The 16,220-nt window shown below is 37.0% G+C and overlaps 1 protein-coding gene across 1 annotated transcript; it reads left to right on the forward strand.

Annotated features, from left to right (window-relative positions):
• Nucleotides 1-8,641: 8,641 nt before the first annotated feature.
• NXT2 (nuclear transport factor 2 like export factor 2) lies at nucleotides 8,642-15,200 on the forward strand. The gene is made up of 4 exons (XM_061136414.1): nucleotides 8,642-8,807; nucleotides 9,877-9,963; nucleotides 11,893-12,037; nucleotides 12,905-15,200. Exons 1-4 carry the CDS (start codon nucleotides 8,793-8,795, stop codon nucleotides 13,084-13,086), a joined length of 429 nt encoding a protein of 142 aa, XP_060992397.1. The 5' UTR covers nucleotides 8,642-8,792; the 3' UTR covers nucleotides 13,087-15,200.
• Nucleotides 15,201-16,220: the final 1,020 nt, after the last annotated feature.

Consider the following 16,220-nt stretch of genomic DNA (forward strand, 5'->3'; position numbering starts at 1 on the left):
TGAGATGTATGGAGTAACATGGAAACTTACATTACCATATGTAAAACAAATAGCCAACAGGAATTTGCTGTATGTCTCAGGAAACTCAAACAGGGGCTCTGTATCAACCTATAGGTGTGGGATGGGGAGGGAGATTGGAGGGAGGTTCAAAAGGGAGGGGATATATGTATACCCATGGCTGATTTATGTTGATGTTTGACAGAAAACAACAAAATTCTGTAAAGCAATTATCCTTCAATTAAAAAATAAATAAATTTTTAAAATAAATAAATAAAATAAAATGTGTATAGTTGCATTTACTTCAAAACATAGAGAGGACTTCATTCAAGACTTATATTTATAAATTAGTACCAGTATTCAATGATACATAAGCATGGCATTTTGCTGGAAACAGAGATTCACTCCATCTAGTATTGCTTAGTGCTTTTTAAATAAGGTTATATTAGATTTTTACACTGCAACTTGAAACCAAATGAAACTTTCTTGATGCAGGGTTTGTTTCTAGAGGTTTGGGTTTTTCTATAAATTCTAAATCCATGTGTGGTTCATATAAAATGTTGGTAAGACTCAATCAACTTTTAGAAAACCTGGATAAAATTTCAAGCAATTAGGAACAAGAGAATAAATGTGCTTTGTTTACTTTAGGCCAAATTTTATGGCTTTTGAATTCTGAATTGAACAATTAGGCTTTAAGTTCCATCCATTCACAGGGAAATCACGAATTCCTAACAGAAAGACCTGGAGAAAACAACTTTTATTTTGGAAAAATATAAAAATTGTTCATGCATAGGCTCTGGAACAAAATATCGTGGTTGAAAAGAGGTCGCATGAGAAGAATTTAAAGAAATTGTGTAATACAGTATGTTACTACTGGTTGTCATGCTCACTATTGAAATGAATTCCTAGAAGCTATAAGAGTTGTCAACACACATAATCTTGAACAAAAAAATGTTAACATAAGTCATATATTAATAGACAAAATTCAACAAATTGCTCTTAAAATAAACAGCATGCTTTGAAAAGCAAAAAAATAAAGTAATACAGGATAAAATAGGGTAATAAAATAATTTAATAATAAAAAGGCAAGAAAGGAAAACTAAAAATAGGTAGGCCAAGTAAAAAACAAGTAGCATGATGGTAGCTATAAGCCCAACCATATTCAATAATTATTTTAAGTGTAATGGATTAAACACTTCAATTAAAATAAAAAGATTATCAGATTGCTTTTTCTTTTATAGAAAACAATGCAAATATGGGCTGCTTAAAAGAGACTCAGATTAAATAATAGGTATAGAAAAGTTAAAAGTAAAAAAGGTGGGAATATATACAATGCAAACACCAAAAAAGAAATCCAAAGTAGTTGTATTTAATGAGGCCAGCAGAACACTGATACCAAAACCTAATAAGGAAAAAAACAAGAAAGGAAGAATGCAAGTCAGTATCTGTCATGAAGATAGATTCAAAAATCCTAAACAAATTTTAAGAAAATAAATCTAGCAATGTATGAAATGAATCATGACAAGTGAGGTTTATCTCAATAACAAATCTTGGTTAAATATTTAAAAGTCAACCAATTCAATTTATTATATTAGCTGAATAAAGGAGAAGGCTGCCGATACTTGCAGAACAGGCATTCGATAAAATTCAACACCTGTATATAATTTTAAGGAATAAAAAACATACACACCAAACGAGGAATGGAAAGAAACTTCTCTAAATCAAGGACATTTTTAAAGCCAGAATACAATTTAATAATGAAATATTGAACTCTTTCCCCCTCAGATCAGTTCTCTTCTCCACTCTCCCTTTTGAAGCTGTTATAAAGAGTGAACTATTGCTAAAATGCAAGAACTTGGATGCTCTCATACTAATGCTGAGTGAAAGAAGCCAGTGTTAAAGAGTACATGCTATATAAATCCATTTATATGAAAAAAGTGATCTATAATCATCAAAGTCATTATACTAGTTTCCTTTGGGGATCATTGACTGACAGTGGACAAAATGGAGCTTTCTGGGCACTGAAAATATTTTGATGTAGTTAGTGATTAGCTATACGGCTGTATGCTTTTGTAAAAATCCATGATGTAGTACACAAGCTTTATGAACATTACTGTAGGAACATAATACATTATTTTTAAAAGACATACTATCAAGCCCAGAAAAGCCAAGCTATATGAAATCTAGGACACTCTGCAACATGGAAACTCAAAAGGTTGAAAAGAAAATGATGAGAAAATGTTTTGTCAGGAAAATAATAACAAAAATTTTTGTAGATCTATGTTAATATCAGGAAAACATATACTTAATGGTAAAAAGAATAGGGAAAAATTGAGTGACTACGTTAAGCCCCTAGCAGCATTTTTTTTCCTATCCTTTTTTTGAGGGGAGGGGACAACTTTTTGTTTTGTTTATTTCTGTTGAATACATGGAAGCAGAAAAGAAGTTGGAAATAGATGGGAGAGAGAAGGTAAGAAAATGTACAGATGTGTATTACAAAGACGACTTCTAAGATAGAGCCAAGTAAGATAAGAAAATTTGCAGATCTTAGTTTCTCATCCTGCTAATTAACAGTATGCCCCTGTCTGAACCTTACATTATGGTGTCTTGACAATGATGATTCATATTTTTCTAAGAAATTTTTAGACTGGTTGAGCCAGGATGTTAGTCAGATTTCCCAAAACCTGAGTGCTCAGCCAATACAAAAGCCTTATTGTACATTTTGCTTCTGAAAATAATTACCTGAAAGAAAAGAAGTTTGCAACAGAGTTGAAAGAATTGTTCTCTCCTGAAGATAAGGCTTGTGAATACCCCATAGAGGAAGCAATTGAAAAGTAACGAGGTAAAAATTGATTATTCTCTCATTTTTATCATGGTAGGGAGAGAAAGTTCCCTTTATAAGAAATTAGGTCACATTCTCATTTTTTTCAGAATGGATTCAGAATGAGGCTAAAGGAGGATGAAATTTCATTTGGACATTCACTTTTAACTACCTACTACTCCATGTAAAGTTTTTACTCAATACCAGTGGTATGAGTGAGTGTTTAAGGCGTGAAAAACACATACAGTTAGCCACAGGAACTTCAAATCTAATAAAAAAATATAAATACATAATAACAAAAGGCAGACTACAATAATGCCTTTTAAAAGATTACACAAGGGCTATGCAGGCAGGGTTTCTGGAATGGTGGTGTGAGGACTTCTGTAAGTCCACCCTTCAATAAAAGCAATAAAAACACTAGCAAAATTGTCAAAATTAACTTTTTCAGAGCTCTAGAAATTAAGCAAACACTTGCAAATTCTAAGGAGTACTTATTCAAGAGGAACTGCTAAACACTGACAAACACTTCAGGGTTTGTAGTGTTATAACTTGACCTACTCACCTATTCCCATTCCCCTCTCTACAGCTCCACAGTAGTAAAAAGACAATCTGCAGAATGAGAAAAAATACTTACCAATTGTATATATGATCTGGGACTTGTTTCAAGAATATAAGAAGAATATTTAAAACAATGATAAAAAATTTTAAAATAGACCTTATTTTTAAAATAGACAAAGGATCTGAATGTACATATTTGAAAGAAGATTGTTGTTTTTCAGTTGCTAAGTCATGTCTGACTTTTTGCGGCCCCATGGACTGCAGCACACCAGGCTCCTCTGTCCTCCACTAAAGAAGATCTACAAATAACTAATAAGCTCATGAAAAGATGCTCAATATCATTAGGTATCAGGGAGATGCAAATCAAAGCTTCAGTGAGATACTACTTTGAATTCACTAGGATGGCTATAATTAAAAAGATAGGCAATACAACCACCTGAAAAAGAATGAAACTAGAACATTTTCTAACACCACACAGAAAAATAAACTCAAAATGGATTAAAGATCTAAATGTAAGACCAGAAACTATAAAACTCTTAGAGGAAAACATAGTCAGAACACTCTCTGACATAAATCACAGCAAGATCCTCTGTGACCCACCTCCCAGGGTAATGGAAATAAAAACAAAAATAAACAAATGGGACCTAATTAAAAGCTTTTGCAAAAAGAAGGAAACTATAAGCAGAGTAAAAAGACAGCCTTCAGAATGGGAGAAAATAATAGCAAATAAGACAACTGACAAAGAATTCATCTCCAAAATATACAAGCAGCTCCTGCAGCTCAATACAAGAAAAATAAATGACTCAATCAAAAGTGAGCCAAAGAACTAAACAGACATTTCTCCAAAGAAGACATGCAGATGGCTAACATGTGAAAAGATGCTCAACATCACTCATTATCAGAGAAATGCAAGTCAAAACCACAATGAGGTACCATCTCACGCCGGTCAGAATGGCTGCCATTCAAAAGTCTACAAACAATAAATGCTGGAGAGGGTGCAGAGAAAAGGGAACCATTTTACACTGTTGGTGGGAATGCAAACTAGTATAGCCACTATGGAGAACAGTGTGGAGATTCCTTAAAAAACTGGAAATAGAACTGCCATATGACCCAGCAATCCCACTGCTGGGCATACACACCAAGGAAACCAGAATTTAAAGAGGCACATGTACCCCAAAGTTCACTGCAACACTGTTTACAATAGCTAGGACTTGGAAGCAACCTAGATGTCCATCGGCAGACAAATGGATAAGGAAGCTGTGGTACATATACACAGTGGAATATTACTCAGCTATAAAAAAGAATGCATTTGAGTCAGTTCTACTGAGGTGGATGAAACTGGAGCCTATTATACAGAGTGAAGTAAGTCAGAAAGAGAAACACCAATACAGTATATTAATGCATATACTATGGAATTTAGAAAGACAGTAACAACAACCTTATATGCAAGACAGCAAGAGACACAGATGTAAAGAACAGACTTTTGAACTCTGTGGGAGGAGGCAAGGGTGGGATGATTTGAGAGAATAGCATTGAAACATGTATATTACCATATGTAAAACAGATGACCAATGCATGTTCAATGCATGAAGCAAGGCACTCAAAGCTGCTGCTCTGGGACAACCCAGAGGGCTGGGGTGAAGAGGGGGGTGGAAAGGGTTTCAGGATGGGGGGGACACATGGGTGTTGTACACCCATGGCTGATTCATGTCGATATATAGCAAAATCCACCACAATATTGTAAAGTAATTAGCCTCCAATTAAAATAAATTAATTTAATAAAAAAGAATTTTTTAAGATAGACAATAACAAGCACTGGTGAGGATGTGGAGAAACTGGAACCCTCATGCATTGCTGGCAGGATTGTAAAATGATTCAGCCACTGTTGAAAACAATCCAGCAGTCCCATAAAATGTCTATGTTTAAAAACAAAACAGGACCAAAATGGAATGGTTTATGCTAAGCCTCAATGTCACCAAACCAAGGCTTAATTACACTTCGGGCTCTCCCCAAAATAAAATAGTAAACCAATCAAGAATCATCTGATCACTACTAGTTAGGCAATCTGCCCAATAGGCCCCTGGTGGTGGTTTAGTCGCTAAGTCACATCCAACTCTTGAGACCCCATGGACTTCAGCCTACCAGGCTCCTCTGTCCATGGGTTTCTCCAGGCAAGAATACTGGAGTTGGTTGCTGTACCCTCCTCCAGGTGATCTTCCCAACCCTGGGATTGAACCCACATCTCCTGTGACTCCTGCATTGCAACTGGTTTCTTTACCACTGAGCCACCTGGGGAGCCCATAAATTACAATATGACCCAGAAATTCCACTCCCAGATATCTACCCAAGAGAACTGAAAGCATGTCCACACAAAAACTTGTACACAAACTTTTATGGAAGACTTATTCATAATATCCTAAAATGGAAACCACCCAAATGCCCATCAATGGATTAATGAATAAACAAAATGTTATATTCATACAGTTGGAATCTTACTCTACATTTAAAAGGAAAAGAGTACTGATACATGCTACAACATGGATGAACTTTGATAACGTTATGCTGAAACACAAAGAACCATATATTGTATGATTCCATTTATATGAAATGTCCAGAATGGCAAATCTATGTAAGTAAAAAGTGCATTGCTGGTGCCAGGAGCTGGGGTGAAAGAGGAATGGGAAATGATTGCTAATGGGAAAGGGATTTCTTTTCAGGACATTCAAAAAGTTCTAAAATTTCATGATGATGCTTTCACAACTCTGTGAATATACTAAAATCCACCAAATTCTACACCTTAAATGGGTGATATGAATTGTATCTCAAAAAAGTTGTTTTTCAAAAGCACTATTTAATGTGAACAGGCCAAATGTGCCTGGCTAACTCAGTGAGTAGAGCAGGAGACTTAGTGAATGCTGGTCACCAGTTAGAGACCTGAGAAGAGACTGACTGCTCAGATCACTTCCCTGATTGACCTAGACTAGTCCTTCTCGAATCAAGACCGAGGGGAAGGTTCAGATAAGAATGGTGATAAGTCCAAAGAGCTTTGGTTCCATTAAGTCTACAATTGACCAAGAAATGGCTGAACAGAAAAGCCATAAGCAGCCCTACAACCCAGTTTATTGCTCCTACAGTCAGCTATTCCATGCCCCTTAACCATCTCCTGAATTGTACTGATGCCTCTCAACACACCAAAATTTATCTAATCAGTCCCAACTTCATACACTCAAATAGGGGGCTGGCTGCATAATCTCCTCTGTCATGGGTAGGAAAATATTTCTGAATCAGGGACTGTATACCAGACGATCACCTATAAAGCAGTAAACATGAGTCATTTTTGGTAAACAGTAGTTAACTTTGCCAGTGTTAGTAAATAATAGGAGAGAAGTCTGGAAGGGAAAATTGAGGCTAGACTGAGATAGGTCTTTAAAAACTAGAAGAATTTTGGAAAAAATGAGAATACAGCCATCAGTTTGTGTTGAGGAAAAAGAAAGAAAGGCAGAACAGGCTGGGAGGGAGGGGGAATGAGCAGAATTGGGCAAGTTACTTGGAACTCCTCTGTAATCCATTGTTTCATTTATTGTCCATTATTCCCAAATATATTGTGAGCTTCATGAGGGTATGCTGCTGCTGCTAAGTCACTTCAGTCGTGTCCGACTCTGTGCGACCCCATAGACAGCAGCCCACCAGGCTCCCCCTTCCCTGAGATTCTCCAGGCAAGAGTACTGGAGTGGGGTGCCATTGCTGCTGTATAGATCATGCCTATTTTGCTCATCACTATATATCCAGAACCTTGGACAATGCCTGTCCCATAGTAGGCATTCAATAAATATTTGTTGAATGAATGAATGAACTGCAATGATGGAGGAAGGAGGGGAAAGACACCAAAAAAATTAAATATAAACATTCCAAAAATTCACGCACGGATAACAGAAAGCATACAGAAGATTATAAGTGCGGGAAAAAAACGCATTCAAATTTTGGACTCACCAAGTCTGAGAAGCCTGTAGTGCACGTCGGTGTTCATATTTAGTGAAATTCAATAAATAGAATTGCAACCCAGAGACGAGTTGGAGGGCGGTGCTGGACACGTGTTATTGAAATTCATTAGCATACAAGTAACAATTGAGACCACGTAGGAGGAGAGGTGTTAAACGGAAGGCACCCCGGAAGTGACGTCAATAGAGGGGCGCAGAAGTCATAGGGTACACGGAGAACTGGCGCAGAGGTCATAGGGTACGGGGAGGAGCCGTTGCTTCAGTTAGAGACAGACCGAAGGGAGGAGAGACAGGAAAAAAGCAGATTGAAGTATGAGAAAATTCAGAAGTGAGTGGTCTCAGGGAGACAGAGAACAACACCAAAGAAGAAATTATTTTTCTGAGGAGCCACACACCAGCTATTTGTGGTAAGACTATCAAAATATCTGACTTGACTGCCCAGAAATCGTTGGGGACTTTGAGTGGTTTTGAAGTATGTTGGGGAGTGGAGTCCGGTGGCAGTGGTAGTTAAACTACTTAAACTTGAATTACAATTAGTTTTGTGACCCTAAGCATGTTATTTAATCATTCTTTGTGTTCAATGTATAACAGAGATGATTACCTCATAGCGTTATTGTGTAAGTGATAAATGAATATGTGTTAAAATGCTTAGAAAAGTACCTTGCTCACGGTCACCACTCAGTAAAATTTTAGCTGTTTTTAGAGCGTACGTCATGGAAAGTGGTGAAATCCTTCATTTGAGGTGTGCAAGACCTTTCATAATAGAAGAACTAAATGAACATTTTCCACTGAATAGTGCCAAATTAAAGTAGTGAATAATTTTAGGAGTATTACTGATACACTGGGGTAAATTCAGTTAAGATTGAGTCTTTGAGAAGGTTCCAGAACCTTACGCCATTTTCTACCAGTATTGTCGCACGCTTTTCCCCGAGCTCCACCCATTTTTCGTAGTAGCTACAGATCTGGTAGGTTTCCTCTCCTTTTATCAGCTAGCCCTTTCCCCACCCCCTGGAGTAAAGAAGCCCCCACACTGGACGCTTTAAATAGGTCTTTTTTTTTTTGCTGTCCTTGGACGTTTTGGAGAAATTGATACTTTTGTTAAGATTATCAAATTACAAAAGCGGAGTTTTTTTTTTTTTTCCAAACTAAGTTAACAAATATAAAACAAGTGAATACATAAGGCAGACGGGACGGGACGGTCGGAACTGAAGAGAACTGTACTTAAGGTTGGTACATCGGGGTGATTTTAACATCGGACCGAGTTACTTCCGGGAGAGAATGGGCGGGCAGAGAATTCTGTACGTTTGGCGGGTTTCGCTGTCTTACTAAGTATTTGATCATCCCACAGGCGAGGGAACCAGGGACGAGAAGACGTAGTGACGCCGCCACTGCAGGAAAAGGGCAATTCGGAATCCCCGATGGCCATGGCTGTGGTGAGTGCCCCGGCCGCCGCAGGGTGCCGGGCGCGGGGCGCGGGCGGCTGAGGGGAGGGGCTCTGGGGCGGGCTGGTTGCTGGTCACGTGGTCAAGCGGCGAATCAGGGTTTGGCCCGCCAGGCGCCGGGGGCGGGGCCCGCTCTCTGAAGCCCCCAACTATTCCCCGACCGCCGACCCCCGATCCTCCCCACCTCCCCACCTCCAAGGGCTGTGCACTTGCTTTCCGATCCTGGAAAGGACCCTAAGATGGGAACTAGCGAGTGTCGGGAATGTTGGGGTCTGTTGCTTATGGATTGTTATCCTTTCACGATTTAAATAACTTTCAGTTACCTGAAAGTGAAATGAAATTAGTTCTTAAGTCAAATAATAGTTTGGTCCGGTAAATGGCTGGGGAAGAAAGTAATTTTCTCGGAGGAGAAAACCGCAACAGCATTTCTTTTTCTTCCGTTTTAAAATCCTTTATATTGCTCGCTTTGGCAGCACGTATGCTAAAATCCTTTACAAACTCCTGTAAATTTTTACATAATGTGAGGACGTTTTCTGAGTACCTAATTTTTCAAACAAGTTCATCGAACATACTCAGTTTTTTTCTCATTCAACAATTTTTGAATAACTTATCAGTAACTTACCAGCTTGAAAAGGGAACTCAACACTTTGCTAACTTATTCAATGGCAATTCGCGCCTGCCCGCACCGCCGCCCCCCCGCCCCGCTTTTTTTTTTTTTTTTTACGGTTCAGAACCCATCGTTTTTTGTTAAGGTAAATGTTTTCTAAAATACTGGAAGCCTAAAACACCAGTTGCCATGCAAAGATTGTAAATTTATGTTTAAAGTAAGAAAAAGCTGAAATTCACTAATGAATGGTTAGTATGTCCTAACCATAATGTACTTAAAAATAGTGAAAGTTGGAAACTTAGGCCCTAACCTTAAAAATGTCCAAATTTATATGGAAGAATGTAGACTGTTTATGGAGTTATAAAATGATTGAAATCATCAGCTTTTGTTGGTGATATGTTTGTGAGGGGTTGGAGGGTTGGTAATTACATTTTAATGAAATTTTTCTTGTAGGAATTTAAAACTTATGTAGATCAGGCGTGCAGAGCTGCTGAGGAATTTGTCAATATTTACTATGAGACAATGGACAAAAGGAGACGGGTGAGTGTTACAGACTACTATTCTTTATTAAATACCATTTCCTTTTTTTTTTTTTTTTTTTTTGAGCCAGCCATTCATCCGAATTGCATAAGTGATAGCTATGTTCTCTAAAAGCACATTGCTTAGGAAAGGGTTGGTATGGCATTATGGATGTGTGAACTCTGGAATCATACCCCAGCTTTGTGTTTGCCAAGCTCTGTGACCTTGGGCAAGTTGCTAACCTCTCTCAACCCTGTTTTATTTTTAGGGTGGTAAATGGGAATTAAATACTGCACTTAACATGGGCCCCAACATATATTTACTTAAATTCATTACATTTTCTTAATCACATCATTTAACCAATATGGTTAAAATAGTATTAGTGCTAGTGAAGGGGCCTGTCATTACAGAGGATGTTCCCTGATTTGCCCCTTTAATTTCATATATTAATTGATAATTTTGTGTTAAAGCTCACAGCTGTATCTGGCACTCACAAACAGAATCTGCCTGGCTTGGATACTTTTAGTCTTCCACAGAGAAAGTTCTCACTTCATCAGCTTTTTTCCTTGCGATGTGTTCCTGAGCCATATCTTTTAAGGATTTCTGTATGTGACCTAGAATCTTCCCTAGGTCTCTTATCAGTATAACACTGTGTTGTAGAGAACTCTGTCTATGCTGCAGAAGTTAATATCTCTAAAAGCTATTTTGTTAAGGCAGAAGACTAAAAAGTTCTTGATACTGATGTTTGATGATGTGGGACCCGGCACAGGATGTAACAGTGGACATCTGTTGGGCCTCGGTGCCTTCAAGGACAAAGTAGCAAAAAAAGAAAGCAACATAGTTCATGTCCAGAGTCCAGATATGTGTTGGCCCTTTAAGTTAAAATTTATTTATTTATTTATTTTTTTCTTTAAGTTAAAATTTAGAGCCAAGCAAATAATGTCCCTTGTGACACACTAAATTCCTGTGACTGACTCCAGGGACTAAAGAGTTAATGGTTGGAGTCTGCCTTTTTTGAGTTTTAACTTACTTGACTTATCAAAGACTTTGCTTTAGCAAGTACTACTGATTCTTTTGGACTGAATATGCTATTTCCACAGCGATAAAGGGAACTAATTCTTCTTAACACATACAACATTAAATGGTTCAAACATTAAAGGGCTTACATGTATATAAACACTAGGATTGAAAGGAACAGGTAGAGCCTGACAGACAGCTTTTTTTCACAGAATTAGAAAAGGGAGGGAGATTCAAACTGGTTCTGGGCTGCAAGGGCTTTGAAACCTGTGATCATTTAATTCATTTTAATTACAGAAAGCAAAACTTTAAAAAAAAAAAAAGCCTCTCTTTCCATTTGATACAAAGGTTTCTCCGTGTGGTAACAGTGAAATATGAAAAAAAAAGTAGCTAGCTGCCTAGTATATTAAGAGGGCTTGCCTGGTAAGGAATCCGCCTACAATGTGGGAGAACTGGGTTCAGATCCCCTGGACGAGGGCATGGCAACCCATTCCCGTATTCTTGAGTGGAGATTCCCAGGGACTGAGGAGCCTGGAGGGTTACAGACCATGAGGTCGCAAAGAGTTAGATACAACTGAGCACAGCATAGCACAGGATAATACCCATTTTTTTTTTTTTTAGGTTTAACTTGTTCTTATTCTTTTTTTTTTTATTTTTTTAAATTTATTTTTATTATTATTATTTTTTTTTCCAGTGGGTTTTGTCATACATTGATATGAATCAGCCATGGATTTACATGATAATACCCATTTAAGGGCAACTTTATAAGGCAGATACCTTGTTCACATTGTCCTCCATGGAGGGGGCAAGGGAAGGAGAGATGGAGGAAGAAATATAAAAATGTTTAGACACTCGCTGTAACCTTTCAATCCGTCTCTACAAGATAATTTGCCCAAAAGCAAAAATATTTCCCTCTTTTTTCTTTCTTTTTAGGCACTAACCAGGCTGTATCTGGACAAGGCCACTTTAATATGGAATGGAAATGTTGTTACAGGGCTGGAAGCCCTAGCCAATTTTTTTGACATGTTGCCTTCTAGTGAATTCCAGGTCAATATGTTAGATTGCCAGCCAGTTCATGGTAAGATCATGGTCTTTTGAGGTACTTATTTTCCTTTAGTGGGCACTGAACTTTAACACCAGAAGCAGCTAGCAACTTTCAGTGGTAGCAGTAATTACTTTTTTGAGTAAGTTAAATATGAAAAATTCAGCTGTCAAATCAAAATTTTGATCTTCGTTTAAATGCATCTAACTCCAGAGAGCCAGTGGTAGGTTTTGGTGGATTGAGTGATTGTGCAGCTTATTAAAAGTCATGTGGCAAATTGAGCCTTACTATGATTTCTGTTGGAGAGAAACAACTGTCTGTTTTCCCTAAATAAATAGTTGCCTTCTGTACCTTGAAATGTCTCAAGAGAAAAAAATATACCATGTCTCTGATTAGTGTGTTTTATTATCTTAAAACCTATTAAAATTTCACAGCAATTTACTCTGTTATGTGAAAGGGTAGCTTTTGTCAAGGCAGATTTTGATTCCAGGCAGATTGATGCAGTTTATAAGATTAACCTCTAGGTGGGGTCCTAAGCATCTTAAGCAGTAGTTTCCTGAGTGATTTTTTTGTCTTTATAGTTCTTGAAAAGAATGACAACTTAAGAAACAAAATTTGACAAAGTTCTGTTAAAAGAAAAAAAACAAGGAGATATTAACACAGGAACCAAAAAGCTAGATATTGAAATTTTAGAGTACCCCAAATCTTTCTGGACTGAAAATAATGTTAGTATCTTTGAAATGGTTATTGAGTTTTCTGGCTTTGGGTGTGCATGCTCAAGATTATGCTTAAAGACAGTTTATGAAACTTTTTTTAGTGTTTAAGTTATAGACAATGTGTTTAAGCCTGAAAATCTGCTTATGTAAAGAATCCAACCACTTCTCTTTTCTTATGTGGGTGCAGAGCAAGCTACTCAGGCCCAGACCACAGTTCTTGTTGTGACCAGTGGAACTGTGAAGTTTGATGGCAACAAGCAACACTACTTCAACCAGAACTTCCTGCTGACTGCGCAGACTACTGCTAACAATACCGTGTGGAAGATTGCAAGTGACTGCTTCCGTTTTCAGGATTGGGCTACTATTTAAAGGGGGCAAAAGTCCATTCTTTTTTGGTCCATTAGTTCCAGCAACAGAAATTTATGTGAGTTATTAGTTCATTTCATTGTGGAAGCACTAAAAACTAGTATGTGCTGAAACTAAATTTCTTTAATATTTTTTTATTCCTAGCAGCACCTTTTCTAGCAGCTGCCAATTTGAATCATTGCCCTTAAGAGCTTTAATGCTAGTTTTCTACATGCCTTATACATGTTTCACTAATGACATTCTTACAGTAACATCATATCCATGATCTCTGTATTAGCATACTCACTGTGAGCCCAGCATATCGCAAAAAGGAAATCTTTTTATAGTACTATCTATGGGATATCAGCACAATATAACTTTCTGGGAGGAAGTGGAGTGTTTATTATTGTTGTTAGATTAGGTTAATTTTGTAGTATAAAGTGTACCTTTTTTGTTTCACACTGGTAATGCAGTTTATATATAAGGCTTTTTCAAAGCAATTCAATGAACACATTACTAGTTTAGGTTTACATAACTACTCTGACATACTAGAATCACATGTAGAGATGTTCAATAGTCTTTTTATGTTAAGTAATTTTTTTCACGTTGGCATGTTTTCTTAGGAAGTGAATTAATCTACTTGAGAGATGTAAAATGTTCTCAGTTGATACCCGAGTGTTGGATACACTCAGTGGCTTAAAAGCAAGACTTCTTTAAAAGCTTTTTCTTAGCAGCTCCAGGTCTGCAACTTTAGATAGTAAATGGTAGTAGGACTAATAGCTTTAACGGGAGAATGAGGAGTGAGAAATGTATAGATCCGAGGTTGGCCACAAGTAAGAAAGGATGGCCAAGTGGTACGCTTTGGGTATTTGTTTTCTACCTCCTAAAAATGTAGCCTAATTTTAGGATTTAAGTCATTAAGGTAATAAGTATCTTTACCAAAAGGTCATGACTGTCACTTTTGTTCTAAGAATTATTTTTAAGTGTTTTTCTAGTTCACCTCATGCTTATCACCAGTATATGTTTCAGTTTATTTAAGAACTTGTTGGGGAAAAATGTCAGCAATAAGCCTGACCCTGCAGCAGGGTCTGACAGAAAAGTTGGAAACAAAGCCATGGCTCTCTCTTTGGGACCCTTAACTTCTAAGTCTTCCATGTGAACTTCAGACCAAAAGTCTGCTACATACTACCCACCCCCAAAGTGAGTGATTTGTTCCCTGTGTTTACACTGTCAACTGCATGATCTCTTTACTACTTAAAGCTAAAATTATTTAATCTCATGATGGTGTTCTTCCATACGGCATTGAGCAAAAAGATCTGTTATAAAACATGTTCCTGTTGTGTAGCTCACATTTTCTTTTTGGAAAAGATAGAGAACAGAAGATCTTCATAAGCCTATAAACTTCAGAAAAACCAGTTGATTCATTCTGTGTCTCAGCATCTAAAGAGAAAGAAATCTTTGTTTTTTGGTTAAACTTTAAACATTTTTCCATTCTTGAATTCATCATTCTCATGTTTTTACACTAGATGTGCCAGCTTTGTTTCCACATTCCAACTCAGTATTTCTTGTTACTTAATTTGAAGATCAACAATTCATTTACTCTTGTCACAAACTACACACCACATTTCTGATATATTCATAAAATAGAACTAAGTAGGAGAAAGGGATGGAACAGAAATTTAGACCACACCTTGTAGTACTGACTAAAGCTTACACATATTCTACTCAAACTGAGTTTATTCTAATTTTGGATTGACTTTTTAAAACCACAGCTTTAGTAGCAACAGTCAAATTGCCCAAATACTGCCTTTTCCCTAAAGGAGAACAGTCTCAAGTAAAAGTGGCATATAACTAGCAATAACTGAATTGACTGGTTGTATGTATACTGTTCGTTAAATGAATGTTTTGAGACTTGTGTATGAATTGCTGTTTCCAAGCTCTGTATAACTTTTAAATGGCTGGAACTACTCTTATATGGACAAGACTGTATTTTTGACATGCGCATATTTTTGTAACTTAAAAAGGTAAATAAAATTTGCCTTTAACAAGTTTTCTCAAGCTTGGTTTAAGGTCTTTTGATTAATAAAAATGGATATATAACAAAAAAAAACAAAAAATAAAAGTTTTTGTTACTTTAAAAAGAATAATAAAGGCTCCAGAACAGTTAGTTGTTTCTTCTTACACTATAAGGTTTAAAAAATAATTTTAAGTTAAGATATTGAAAACAGTGATTAACAACTAGGACCTTGTCTTTTCTCTAGCCTATCTTGTTCTTCCTCTTTTCCTACCAAATACATTCCTGAGATTACCTGTTTGAAGTAGCAGTGAAGTTTCTAGTGAAATATTAGAAATTTTAAGTTTGAAAAGCTAGCCAAATATTAAAAAAAAAAAAAAAACTAGCCAAAATTCAGTGGGCAGTGAAACCAAAAGACAGTTCATTTTCAGGAAAAAAAAATGGTCCCATTAACTTTAATTCTACATTAAAAATATGTCAACAGACACTTGAGGAGTGAGAAGAGGCAACAGCCTTTGAAATCAACCCCTGTACTTCATCTCTTCAATGAGGCACCTATTTTTGACAATTTGATACCCCTGAAATTGATGTATTATAAATTCTTGCTAAAGCATAATCAGCCTTTTTTTCCTTTCTCAGTGGTACATAAAATAGTCTTAAAATCAATGGTGTCTTAGATTGATGAAATACAGTAATGAATTTTGCTAGATAAAAATGATTAGGAATCTACTTAGGTGTAAATTTGTAGACATTAGTGAAAGTAAAAGACTCCAAGCTTAAAAAGTTAATGACTCATGACTCAAACTCTGTCACCAAGTTATTTGCTTTTCATGTCTACCTCATCAGGCTGAAAGAGCCACAGACCTTATTTAAGTATGTAAGTGCCTTGGTGAACAGGAATCAGCATTTTCCTAGTTTGAAATTTCCTATTAATGTATTTGTTGTTTAGCTAAGTGGTGTCCAGCTCTTTTGCAGCTCCGTGGACTGTAGCCCACCAGGCTCCTCTGTCCATGGAATCTCCCGGCAAGAATACTGGAGTAGGTTGCCATTTCCCTCTCCAGGGGATCTTCCAGACCCAGGGATCGAATCCCCATCTCCTGTATTTGCAGGTGGATTCTTTATCACTGAGCCACCAGGGAAGCCC

This window comes from Dama dama, chromosome X, assembly GCF_033118175.1.
Source record: "Dama dama isolate Ldn47 chromosome X, ASM3311817v1, whole genome shotgun sequence".
Classification (NCBI taxonomy): Eukaryota; Metazoa; Chordata; class Mammalia; order Artiodactyla; family Cervidae; genus Dama; species Dama dama.

What these genes read in the sequence shown, in the direction of transcription:
- NXT2 (XM_061136414.1), top strand. An exon ending in CAATGGACAAAAGGAGACGG is followed by an intron (nt 9,964 to 11,892) that starts GTGAGTGTTACA and finishes CTTTCTTTTTAG; the next exon opens with GCACTAACCAGGCTGTATCT. An exon ending in AGATTGCCAGCCAGTTCATG is followed by an intron (nt 12,038 to 12,904) that starts GTAAGATCATGG and finishes ATGTGGGTGCAG; the next exon opens with AGCAAGCTACTCAGGCCCAG.